This window comes from Akebia trifoliata, chromosome 2 (assembly GCF_017979445.1).
Source record: "Akebia trifoliata isolate Shusen 1 chromosome 2, ASM1797944v1, whole genome shotgun sequence".
Lineage (NCBI taxonomy): Eukaryota > Viridiplantae > Streptophyta > Magnoliopsida > Ranunculales > Lardizabalaceae > Akebia > Akebia trifoliata.
In genome coordinates, this window is record NC_141376.1 from 23,842,995 (window position 1) to 23,856,966 (window position 13,972).

Genomic DNA, 13,972 nt, shown 5'->3' on the forward strand with positions numbered 1-13,972 from the left:
AGTGAGAGTTCTCACTCGATGACCTTACAACCTTTTAGTTCGAGGAGAGTTTTACCCTCAAGGATCCGAACATCCTGATGAATTGCTAAATCAGGCTGCAAAATGAACTGTCACTAGCTTTGGCATTCGGATATCGCACAATCTACCAAAATAGATTTGCTATCTAGTTTGCTACAACCCTCTGCCAAAGAGGGGCATCTATAGACACCCCATTTTTGTACTCTCCTGATTAATCAACTCGTTAACCTGATCGCAACGGTTCCCAATGATGGATGTTTATTCCAATGCTTTATTTTGTTACTTGATATGTTTTAGAAATCCGGATGAAGTATCTCGAACTGATAAAACTGTAGAAACCACGTTACACTAGGAAAATATGACTCCAGAAACATAGAAATCATCATCTTGCAGACAAAAAGAAGCTTTACGATAAAAATCACTAAAAAATGACCAAATTACCAAAATACCCTTAACATTAAAATATCCCTAGAGCCTACGTTACACTTAGGAAAATCCTTTCGAACACATAAAATAATAAATCGAAACCAAATAAATCATTTTGCAATTTTTCACAGAATTTGATAAAATTACGAAAATGCCCCTCATAAAGTTCATGACCATTTCACACAAAAAATTTCATAAATAATACAAACCAATATTTTCATTGAATTCCTTACGAAAAATCTATTCTAAAACATCCTAGAACATAAAAAATCGACTTAAAACGCGAAAAATCCTCTCCGAAGGCAAAACGATAATTTAACAATTTTCATAATTAAAAATTTTGAAATTAATAAATAAAATATTAAATAATTAAAGTGAAACATTAATAAAATTAATTTATAATTTTGAACCAAAAAAATCGATCAATTAAGTTCTCAGGAAAAATTGTTGAGGGTTGCCAAGATATTTATTCAAGGACCCCTCCATTTGGGGGTCCAAAGAATTAAAGATATAATAGAGGGGGGTTCTCCAAAAAATTAAAGTCAATCAAGCAAGACTAAAGTTAAGGTATTAAAGTCAATCAACTAAGACTAAACTTAAAATTAAAGTCAATTAAGTAAGACTAAAGTCAAGATATTAAAGTCAATCAATTAAGACTAAAGTCAAAATCTTAAAGTCAACCAAATAAGACCAAAAGTCAAAATCCTAATAGAGTTCTAATTAAATAAGAACTCTATTTAATAGAATTCTAACTAAAATATAACTCTACCTAAAATAATTCTAATTAAAATATAAATCTACCTAAAACAATTCTAACTAAAATACAACTCTGACTAAAAGAATTCTAATTAAGCACTAATTCCATCTAAATCAACCCTTAAAAAAATCTATAAATAGGGGTCCTCACACCCTATTTTTGTATCAAATAATAAACCTAAGAGAAGTAGGTCAAAAAGCTTCCCTAGCCTCCCATAAACCCTAATTTTGAAGTCCCAACTCCTTACCTAACACCCCTACTTCAATTTTAGCTCGAAAACCACCTAGAAGCCCTTAAAAAAATTCAAAAATCCATAAACAAATCTAAAGAATCCAGATTTAAGAAAGAGATACCTCGCTTCGAAGATCAGAAATCAGATTAGGAGACAGAACAAAGTGAGGAATACTGTATAAGGAGTTACTCTGTTAGATCTGAGGGAACGAGAACGTTGTCTTCGGAAAGGTATAAATTTTTTAATTTTTTTATTACTTAGGTCTTTTAGCAATGTAGTTTATTTGGGAATTAGTAGAGACCGGCATTTGCCGGGCGTGGTTGGTGCCTAACACATTCCAACCCCGTAACTTGATCCCCAGACTCAGTATTTTTTAGTTCATTAGACATTTTTATCCGTTTTGAGTTTATATCTGGTGCTAGACCGTAATAACTAGGTGGCGACTCCCAAACCTCAAAGGTCAAAGCGGATCCGCGCACCCCGCGGATCGAGGGTGCTTTCAGATGGTGACCTTTAAGAGGTTCAGATATTTTTAAGAGATCTTGTCTACAATCTATAGTGACCTTTAAGAAGTCTAAAGGTCTTTGAGAAATCCAATCTACGAAAGGAAAGCATACTAAGTTGACCTTTAAGAGGTCCAAAAGTCTTTGAGAAACCCAATCTATGAAAATAAAAACTTATTACATTGACCCTTAAAAGGTCCAAAGGTCTTTGAGAGACCTGAACTACGAACTAAATTGACTTTTAAGAGGTTCAAAGGTTTTTAAGAAACTCGATCTACGAACTAGGTTGACCTTTAAGAGGTCCAAAGGTCTTTGAGAGAGACAATCTATGAAAAAAAAATGAGATATTTGATGGTATCCAAATGTAAGAGACACAAAGGACAATGTCCCTTGTATAAGTATTATGCCTGGACCTTTGAGTTGGGTGCCTCGAATGCATGAGGCAAAACCCGAAAAACCTTTAAAGAAGGTTCGTTGTATAGGGCCGACTTTCCCTTGAACTTTGGAAGTAGGTATCTCGAATGTATGAGATTTGAACTTGAAAGATTTTGAAATAGGTTTGTTGTATAGGTCGCTTTGCCCTTGAACCCTGGAAATGGGTATCTCGACTGTATGAGATTTAAACACAATAAATTTTGAGAAGATTCCATGGCCTTTGCTGGTGTAGATTGTGGTGACCCATAAGTGGGATCAAGTCCAAAGGTTCTAACAAACCTACAATAGAGAATGATTATTGGTGCACACGACCCTTGTCAATAAAGGAGGATTTGGGTTACCCACAGGTGGGGTCAAACTTGAAGGTTCTAATAAACCTAAAATAGATGAGGATCAATAACTCTATGTTTCCTAAGAATTTTGAAGTTTTAAGGAAATGAGAGTGGATGTCTATCCTAAAGATTGAAGTGAAAATATTTTTTCCTCTCATGGGGTTGAAGTACAATCTAGGATGACTCACGACTTAGACTATGGATTTGAGTTGTATTTGAAAGGACGAGTACTACTAGACCTATAGATACACCTAGGTCTAAAGAATCAGAACCTTAAGTCTAATTTGAAATAAACCACAACTTCAAAGTTAATTTGATCAAAGATGTGAAATTAGAAACCTAACTCCATTTAGGATCTCCTAGGATCGGATCACTAAATTGGGCTCACACAAGCAAAGATTGACCTCTTGAATACATAGGAAAACCTATTTTGATAGGAATGATGAAATTGAGCTTTAATCCTATACTTGAAGAGATTGGGAAGACTTCGATGAACCTTAAGTTTGGACATAAGAATAAGGTTACCTTCGACACTAATGGACCCTCGGCTCAACTGTATATGGGAATGTGAAAACACATTAAATTTGGATTTAGATTCACCACAAAAAGGCAAGAGAGTGGGAAAAGGTCAAGGTTCTGTTCTAGTCCATAGCTAAAGATAAAACTAGGCAAAACACTTATTTTGGTCGGGGTGAGGGAGGATAATACCAAAAACCACCTTTGGCCGTAGGTGAGGCCGTTCTAGGTTAAGATATTCTTGGCCAAGGGTGAGGTACGGCCAGGCAAATTTTTTGCCTTGGCCAAGGGTTAGATATGGCTAAGGAAAAGTTTTGCCCTAGCCAAGGGTTAGGTACAGACCCACCAAATTTTTATCTATGCATGTATTTTTTTCTTAGACTCTCAAATCTTTCATTCCAAAAGAGGGAATCGAAGCACTCTAGTTCTACTCAAATGTATCTTTATGCCTAGAGACAATCGAAGCACTTACAACCTTCTTAGTTCACAAGCACGCGTTGATCTCTTAGGCTGAGATAACTTAGAGCTCAGAACTAACGGATTAAAACTCTTTTTGCTGTAAAAAATTTCCCTTCCCAACATCAAATTTTGACTTGTTTTACTGGGCTTTGGCTTCTTCAAGTTGGAAACTAACTTTGGGAAATCTAGACCATTAGGAGGTGTCTTGTAAGGCTTAGAAAAAGTAAGAAAATGAAAAAAATCCTCCCTTACAAAAAGTGGGATGACCTATTATATTACATGGATCATTGGAACAAAACCTTATAACTTGACCTTTCTAAGTCAACTTGGACCTACAATGCTTTAAGGAGTTAGTACACTATCAATTGGGACCTTTTTTTTTTTCAAAACACGTGTGCTAAACCTCTAAAAGAAGTGTGCCAACTTTACAAGTAAATCAGTCCCAAAATAATAAGCAAACAGTCCCAAATATTTATAAACATTCACTACTCAAAAAAACACACAAAAAAACAAGACAATGTTAGCTAAAAAAAAAACAAGTTAAAGTTTTAAAAATCAACACCCATGGTCATTAAAATTATGGTTTGAACCCTTAAAATCCCCAAATGGATTTGCCAAACTATAGATACATGGGCATCAAAATCTTTGGAAATGTTCAAGCTCATCTACACGGGTTTAGGAGTCTCTACCATTCAATTAAAGTCTGAATGGACACTATAAAATATTTTTTTAAAATTCTATTTTTGGCTTGTAATAATTCACATATCTAAAAGATAAGGAAAAATGGTCTACTTAAAAATTTAAGGTAAGGAGGTTTGGTTGTGGGACATGGAAGGTGTTAAGCATCTTGTCCCTCCCATCCTAAGATGGTTACCAATATATTGACCATAAGTGAAGGATAGAAAACTCTTTTTTTGAGTTTTGAAAGTAGAAGAAATTATAGAGAAAATTAGAGGAAAAAGATCTATAATCTAGTTTTAAGAAACTAAGAAATTAACCTAATGAGCAAGTTAAACATAAATGAGGGTGTTTATCAGAATTTTTTGTGAGCCTAAGATTTTGGTAGGAATCCACATGGATTTCATCTTCTTGGATCTCAAAGCTCTTTTAGAAGGATAAGTGTTCACTTGGGAGCATATTTTTGTTGGTTTAACCTTTAAGAGGTGTCTAAGAGTTGATCCTTATCTATTTTAGAGAAAACATAGTGTGATGTGTGTGCACATTGTGCATGCATGTAATGGACTTAGCAAGAGAAGATTACCTTTATTGAAGGATTACTTTCTAGTTATCTTAAGTCATTAGGAAATAAACTAAGAAAATTTCTACGCTAGGAATTTGAAATTACAAGGAAAATAAAGTACATATAATCTAAGAATTTAAAGCTTATAAAGAAAAGTAAAGAAGCAAAAAACAATTACTCTAATATTCTTAAGAGCTTATTGAGGACTTATAGGAGGAGATTATGGCTAGGAGGTTTTATTCTCTATCTTCAAGCCTCGCTAAAGCAAACTAAGATCTACCTTGTTAAAAACAAAGAAAGTTAAAAAATAAATTTGCTTAAATGGAAAAAAAATGGAGTAGATATAAGTGGAAGGTTTAAAGGGGGGTTACATAGGAAAAATTAGGAAAATTACAATAACACCCCACCTTGGTCTCTTCTTCTTTTACTTGGTTAGAGTTGCTTGGGTGTTTAAGAAAGGATTTGGACAGAGTTTTGGTAAGATAGAGGGCTTTGAAGAGTGACTTGGACTAAATTCTAGATCACTTGAGCTCCTTCTTCTTTTGCCTTGAATGAGTTTCTATTTATAGGATTTTGGGAGATCCTTGGGGATAAACTTGTCTTAAATCCTAGGGTCCTAATATTTTCAATAAAACATCTATAAAAAATTCAAATTACTTCTCCTTTTCCTTGACCTTGATGTTCTTTCATTCACCTACAAGTCTCACCAATCATGATGATCAAGGGATAGATAATTCTTTGAGGTTAGAATGGTCCTAGACCTTAAGCTTTGGGTCAATCAAGAAGACATTAAACTAGATGGCATGTGAATATGTGATAGGATTTTGGACATTATGGTAATTTAGCCTAGCTGACTCTTTAATAACTTAGGGCTAAGGGAGTTTTTGCTCAAAAGTTCTAGAGAATTTCTATAGGTTGGACAAAGTTATCAAAACTTCTTGAACTTAGTCAAATTAAAAAGAACCTTTTAGGATTAAGGATAAGCTTTGGGGTATAAGAGTAATCTACCTCAGTTTGATTCTAACAAGATGGGGTTAAGGTAGCAATTAGACTCTTGTGCGAACCAATACTGACTAAGGGTCTTGGTTGGAAGAATAAGAAAATTACAAGAAGACCAAAGTAATGGGATTATTGGAGAGTTAATGAAAGGGTAAAAGAGTAAAATGGCGGGATTTCTTGAGGGAAAAATCGTTACGGAGGGAGTTTAAAGGGTAACTATCCCTAAAAAAATTTGAGCACACATGGGCTTGTAATTGCCCAATAGACTTAGCCTTGGGTGAACCAAGGCCTGAGCAAAACTAAGCCTGGTCTTGTGTCACCTTTGGACCAGGCAAAAAGTACTCCTAGCCATAGCTCACCCTTGGCCAAGGTTGAGGTATGGCTAGGCTTAAAATTAAGCTTAACCAAGGGTGAGGTACTACCAAGCTTAACTTTAGAATCTAAAAATGACCTTCGGGCCTTATGTATGTTTGAAAATTGGATTTTTGAACCTCTTGAAATACACCTTGGGTCAAACCTCTTTTCGAAAGGTTTTTTATGTTTTTGGGCTCGGCCTAAGAAAAAGTAGGGTGTTTACAATGTCTATTCTAAAATAGATGTGATCTATTCCCCACGTACAACAAGGTACAGTGGGGTAGGAACGTACTTAGGCACAGATTAGTGGCCAAGAAACATAATTGGGGAAACTTGAAACGAATTTCTTCTATTGAGCCTATGGGCCCTAATATATTTAGTCAATTGAATTTTAGTTATATTGATTGATTGGGCTATTAAATGATTCAAATTTTAATCTAGAAAGGAAGGGAGTCAATGATAAAATTTGATTCTTATCTTATTGTGTGCCTTTCTCGTAAGGGTGCCCTTTCAAGTAAAGTAGTGCATCCAAAGTGTGAAAACTAGAAACCCACTTACAATAGATTCGTGGGTGATCTGACATCTTACCTCCCATTCGAGACGGGGGATGACTTAATTGAGTCAAGTTTTGATATACGAACCCAAGACAAATACATCCCACTGTTGTCCTTCCTTAGATCTATTACAACCAACTTGGGCCTTCCTAGATAAAAATTAAAATTAATTTAAACTCCTAACTAATCTAAACTAATCTTAAAAGAAATTGCTCTTCCAAAACTTTCTCGTCACTCTATCATTAAACTCCAAACCTGCAAAACCGATATGTCAAAACCCAAATCACTAAAAAATATAAAAATATTAATAACATTGTAGCTATCTAATCTAACCAAGAAAACCTAAAAATCTTTTTTGCAGAAACTTCACCCCAATCACATCGCGTGTAGACTTTATCGTGACATGGTAAAACTAGTGGATTAAGATTTTGGGTTTCAATAGAAACCCAATGTTGCTTCATTTGTGTTTTATTTTAAATCAAAATTTTATTTGCAAGAAAATTCTAGCCAATAGAAACTCGAATAGAGGAAAATTTAAAAAACAAAATTCTAGAAATGTTGTTGCACTAAATGGCCAAAATCGAGAACAAACTTTTTTGAAGAATTGAAAAATCTACATAATCTCCGTGTCATGGTGAAATGGAAGCCTTTGCTTTCTATTTTGACACCGAAGACTAGATTTGGTCCCAAGATTGCATAAAACAAGTAAAAACTAAAGAACAGTTGAAACATAAATGTACGATAGAAACTACTAAAACTAACTAAAAAATAAACGAAAACTAATCTTGTGGATTTAAAATTTCTTAACTTGTTCGGCAGGTAAGGGTCAATCCACATGAGAAAAAAGGATGGAAAATATATAAAATTTTGTGGCTAGAATCCGGTGAACGGTGCTGATGGGCTCTACCACATGGGTCCAAAGTCGATTTTGTTGCCTCCCTCCTTGTGTCGGCGTGGTATCTGTCAAAAATACTTCGACGTTCAAGTTAGAAAAGTAAAGGAATGATCTAATCAACTAGTTAGACCTCCAATCTGCCCAAAAGACCCCTTTCTCGGTGCTAATCGTGCTATTTATAGACCCTTCTTACGAATTAGGATTTTCCTTTCTTATGAGAGGTGATCTTAGAGAGTCCCTTGATTCTTTGGATCCTCTAACAGAATGAGGATCTTCTGGATTGGATATAATATAGTGGGGAGATCTCTTTCGAGATTTTTGGGCTTGACATACGCATATCAGGATTACGGGTATTCTTTGACTAGGTCTACCCTTCTTGGCAGGCCAGGTCTTATTCGGTGTTGTGATGCCCTTTTAGCAAGACTAGGGAGATTTCTGTTTTGACCTGTCCTACTGCTGGGTAGCACCTGTATGCTGATCTGTGCATGGTACCACTCAACCTGCCTGGATACATGTACGGTCTAGATAATTGATCAGTTATTTTCCTATACAAAAATCAAGAAAAATGTCCAATTATCTTTTTGAAAAGGATTTGTCGAAAGAGTTTAAAAAGTAATTTAAAAATGAAAATTGAAGATTTAAAAACAATTACTAAAAATAATTGGAGATTTGGAATCCACCTAGAGATTAATTAATCTAGCTATTAATCCTAATTTTGTACCTTTTTTTCTACTCAACCCATAAATAACCAGATATTAATAACCAATAAATCAAACCTTAAGCCAAGGCCCTTTTATTCAAGAATTGAAATCCCCAATAGCAAACTATCTAGAGTAAGCATAAATCATTTTGAATCGGATATGAGTATGATTTATCTAGATTAAACATGCAACGTCAAAAAAATACTACTAAATTATCATTAATCCACTGGAATCAAATAAAAATTTGAAAAAAAAAATCCATTAAAACAATTAAACCGAAGAGGTAAGATAATCAGAATAATATAAAATTAACTAATTGTAGGCTTTCTCCTCCTCTTAATGGACGGAGGTTAGTATCTTTTCATGGCAGAAAAGAAGAGAATAATTGATATGGAAAACAGATTCTCATTGATAATCAAAGAACAATCTCGTTTTTTCCTTAAAAACTAAGAACATTAAAACCTAATCTAAAATAAGAAAATTAGAAGAACAAGATGAAGGAGAAGATAGAGAAAGTTTTGCCTTTTTTTTTCTCTGTACACCAAAAGGGTCTATTTATAATTCAGAAGATCCAAACATCGAGCTGATAATAGATTGAGTTCTATTTGACAACGTGGCTTCTTGAAATGATGCGTGTGACAAAACAGATAAACCAACTCACTGCTTCTACCGTGCCGCTGGCAGGATTCAGTGCACCGCAGTCAACTCGTTGACTCTAACGTTGGTCTTTCGTGTTTTGCTCCATCACTTGGTGTTTATCGGTTTGTTCTTTTGTGTTTTGGGCTTGTGCTTGCGAAATGTCTACAAAATAGACATTACATGAAAATTAAATCTAAAATAAACAATAATGACCTAATTGCTAATCTAATTAATATAATACAACTAAAAACTTAATTTCAAGATTATTTCAGAAGAACGGTAAGTTTAGGTTGGAAATTATGCTAAGTACCCTTATATTTAACCTGAAAATCTATATTTTCTGGCATTTATTAGGCACGTCCACAAATAACACAGATTTCACTATGAAGAGATAACTCGTAGTTATATATTACACCCTTTCCCCGAAATATACATATTTGGTGAAGATACCCTTGATCTTGGCATCTCCATTGTGATATATGATGCACAAGCACTCTTTCCTGACCAATATACGATCGGTCTCCACAAACCATAACACTCTGTTGGAAGCTTCGGAAAAGTTCCAACTGGGGTGGTATATATCATTATTGAGCTTGACTCCCTCGGTTGTTAATCATTTAAAAGGGGGTGCTTTAGCCTGGAGGCTTGATATTTTGAGCAAACAATTCAGAACTTTCTTTTGAATATCACATGGAAAGTGCAGCATACTTGGAGATTGCGGATTCTTTTGCAAATTTTTCCATTAGAACTTCATCACCTTTGATTTTTTCCGAATATTCTAGTCTCCCATTAATTACAAAGAAATGTTTTGTTAGAGATAGATTGGATTTATCCCACATGAGGATTGTAAATTAGGGGTCCCTCATGTACAATTTGTTCATATTTACAGACCTTTGCTGATTTAGCAAAAAAATAAAGGATCAAGCCTCTTCAATGACTCCTTGTTTGCACCACTAAGTTCCTTCAACAAAAGCATGATTTATTTTCCAAGAGTACCAATTTTTCCACTAGTTAACAGCATTCTGTACCCACCTATCAATAAACCATGGAAAGTTTGCACCAATTTCTGCAGTTTGGAATCCATTTCAATAACTAAAAGCACAGGTTTTAGTTGCAAGAGATGATTAATTACGAAGCAGATTTCCACCAAACACCCTTTCATCATCAATGACGACTCATGATTCTTAACCTAATTATCGGCACATAGAGTGCAACCTACCACTCAATTCCACGTTTGAGCCATTACAACCACCACATATCAAATATCAATGCTTCATCTTTTGTGTGGGCCACCATAACATTTCCACAATCCTAACCATTGGATCCAACTATTAAAAGTAACAAGTTTTTAGATTAATTTTCGGATAGAAAGTAAAGTTCATTGGCAGTTAAGAAAGTCGTCATCGGTACATTCTTTTTCTTCCAGCCCTTTTAAAACCCTTTATATAATATATATTTAAACTTTGAGTCAACTCAGATGTCCAATGAATCAACTCAACACAACATCTCCCAAGTCATTTCGAAACCTTAATTAAATATTTTAAAATTTGAATTTTAGTTATTTTCTATTTTCGCAGAAAGAACATAAAATATACAACACATAGATCTGTCGAGTTTTACTCAGCCGATGAATCCTAAAGTTGAGCGATCCTAATTTTAAGTCGACTCAACTGAGTTTCGTGTCCAATACATGAGTTTTAAAGCACAACTTTACACATCAATAAGTTGACATGTCACATGTAGAAGTTGGGATGGTGTGGCTTTCATTGTATATGATGTGAGGTTTTGGGTTGCACCACATAAACCAAACCTTCTTTCTTACATTTGCACCCATTTGTTCTCTTGCTTGCATTTTCTTCTTCTTCTTCTTCTCTCAACCTCTATTCTCCCTTCTAAAAACATGAATGAGTATGGGGAAGAAAACCCATGTTGTTATTTTCATCCTCAAGAGGTGGTTACAGGGGTATGTGCTCTTTGTTTGAAAGAAAGGCTTCTCATCTTGGCCTCAAAACAAGGGCACCTTCCCCTTCACAAAGACACCAAAGTCCTTCATAGGAAGTCTATCCTCTCACTTCCTAAGATCTTTGCTTTGGGCTCCTTCCTTCATGGTCTGGATTTTCGGCATAGTAAACCGGATGACTCTGATGATGACGATGCGTCCACCAGCCAAGATGGTATTCATCTTACTTATCTTCGTATATTGAATTACAATAAAATTTAAGAGCAATACAGAATTTTGCTTATTAGCATATTTAATGATGTCGTTTCATTAGAGATTCATGAAAGAGATCTTGCGGAGATGCATTAGTTCTTTCGAACCTTCGAGTTTGATCATTGTGAAATAGGGGATATGACCCTTGTTTATTTGTAAGATTTTTTTATTAATGTATCCAATATCTTGCTTAACCACCCCTAAAAAAAGAAAAATCCTTATTTATGGTATCTTAGAACCAAAAATTAAAATTGAGACGGAACTAATAAATTGAATATTTTTCGAGGATGATTGATCATTTTCATTGTAGGCAGCAGCACATGGTTGTACTGCATTCTCCAAGTGTGCTCTCGTTTTCTTTATTACCAAAAATAACTCAGAGGAGAAAGGAGGGCTTTTGGAGACCCTACTAGCCCAACCCTAGATATTTTTTCAAACCTTATCTTATACCAAGAGAAAGATAGATATAGAGACACATCTCATTACATTTCCAATCAACGTTGAAAAAATTGCTCGAAAATTAATAATGTCATACTCTTCATTGATCACTACCAAGAAGAAAAAGTTCCAAGAGAAAAATATTTTATCTTTGCCACCATACCACTGACCTCTCTTGGTTGCGGGAAACATTATGAAACAACTCTACATTGAAAGAATGAGAGTCAATGAAAATAAAAAATTGGACTATTTTAGTATTGAAAGTGAGAACGGAGACCGCTTTGAATCTTCTCTTGTTATTAATAATTAAGCCCTATTTGTCGTCTATTATCTGTATAATTAATGATTTTCTTTTCAATAAGTTAATTTTAAGGGTGGTGGGGCCTCACCCAATATTTATTAATAAAACATTAAACATTACATTTGGTCATCATATGGATAATTACAATCTCTGTGATTCAAAAATAAAAGATCAAGAGGAAGCATAGACAGATTTTGATCAATAGTAGTGTACATTTAATGACTAAAATTTCTAGATTTTTGAACTATTTGTGCAGATTCATTTATATCGATCAAGTTCGAGGAAAATGGTGCTGCTTCATGGGATAAAGATACAAATTCTAAGGTGTCCCTTGAACCCGTTGATATGTCCAACAATCACATCTTGAAGAAAGAATCTAAGGGGGTCAAGAGTGTTGTAGAGCATGTGAAATCACAAGGGGGAGTTAGGTGGCGAAAGCGGATTGGTCAACTTTTCCATCTCATAAAATGGAAGAGGTCTAGCAAGGGTAATGTGTGCCATGTAGGCAACAAAGTGGGTGGAGTTAAGGTGAGGAAGGGTTGGATAAGGACTCTGACAAAGAGGAGGACCATGTAAGAAAGTGGCATCTAGAAAGGGACACTAATCCTTTTCTCCATCCACACTACTTTGTGTTTTCTGGTTCAATGTAACTGTAAAGCTCTACAATAAATTGTAAAGCTCTACATTATTGAGTGATTTTACAGTTTGTTTTGTTTGCCCTTTTGGGGGTACATTGGTCCATGGTTTCAAGTACTAGATTTTGGGTTTCCTGAGTCTGCTTTGGATATCATGTTCAAACTAATCCAACATCAATATTGAAATTATTATTTATTTAATTTTCTTAAAAACAGGATTAATAGATTTACATTTACAAGATCACATTCGACGAAGTTTGCAAAAAACCCTTCAAATTTTTTAAAAAACTGTCTGGTTTGAAATAGTTTGTGGCCGAATCAAAGTGCAATCCAATTCACATGGGAGGAATTGCTTGAACCCTGTTAAAAGTTTTACTTGACGAGTCAATCTAGGATCGGTAGTTTCAAGACAATGCTTTGGGCATATAGTGAGTGAAAGTAGTAGGCCTTACCAATGGGGGCATGTTTGACACACTACTATTTTTTCACCAAAAATCAGCTCATTCCGAAACTTCTATCCCCATAAAAAATGATTTAAAAAAATGAACGGTTCACGATTCTTCAACTTGTAAACATGGGGCTAGAACCCTTTTTTTATTTACTCATTTCTAATTAATATTTTTTATGTTCTTTACTAACAAGGATGAAAGTGGATCAACCACCCTCCATCATGTAATTCCCAAACCTTTACAAAGCAAGGTGGAGGCCCTTTTATAGCATTTAATGAAATACCTTGTATGTCTAAAACAATCAAAAAACTCCACAACCCAGTTCTTTTCACCGTGATTGAGATCGATTCGGGGAAGAAAGTAGAAGCCAACTCACCTTACAAACTTGCCCCTGCCCTACTTTTTAATAGCTTAAATACAAGAGGGCAAGAAAAATACCTGTCAGCGTCATAGCCCGTGTGATACTTTATATCCCCCTAAATAATAGAATGCATTCGTCCTTATGGATATGATTGGTTCAGAGTTTCTATAGCAGCCTTATGTTGACATTACTGATTGATTGCCTTATAACCTCGAACACTAACAGCCCCCAATTGTACTTCGTATACCACTGTATCGCACCCCCAAATACTACACATTATTGATTTGCTTTGTGAACGAGGGCAGCCATTAGTTTCTGTTTTCTTTGAGATTGGAACTCACCCTACGTTACCAAGGTTTGCAAACATCGTTAACAAAAAACACAAACAAGTCAAATTTATCACCACCAGTTTTAATACCTTATAATTTTCTAAGTTGCTGCCTTGGTTATTCTATCTAAGCATTTGAGATATGAACTATCTTGATTGAATGCCCTCTGATTACTGATTTGGAACCC

At 34.9% G+C, this 13,972-nt stretch overlaps 1 protein-coding gene across 1 annotated transcript; it reads left to right on the forward strand.

Annotated features, from left to right (window-relative positions):
- The first annotated feature begins 10,750 nt into the window (after positions 1-10,750).
- LOC147409936 (uncharacterized) lies at positions 10,751-12,847 on the forward strand. The gene is made up of 2 exons (XM_086432122.1): positions 10,751-11,234; positions 12,268-12,847. Exons 1-2 carry the CDS (start codon positions 10,961-10,963, stop codon positions 12,585-12,587), a joined length of 594 nt encoding a protein of 197 aa, XP_086288248.1. The 5' UTR covers positions 10,751-10,960; the 3' UTR covers positions 12,588-12,847.
- Positions 12,848-13,972: the final 1,125 nt, after the last annotated feature.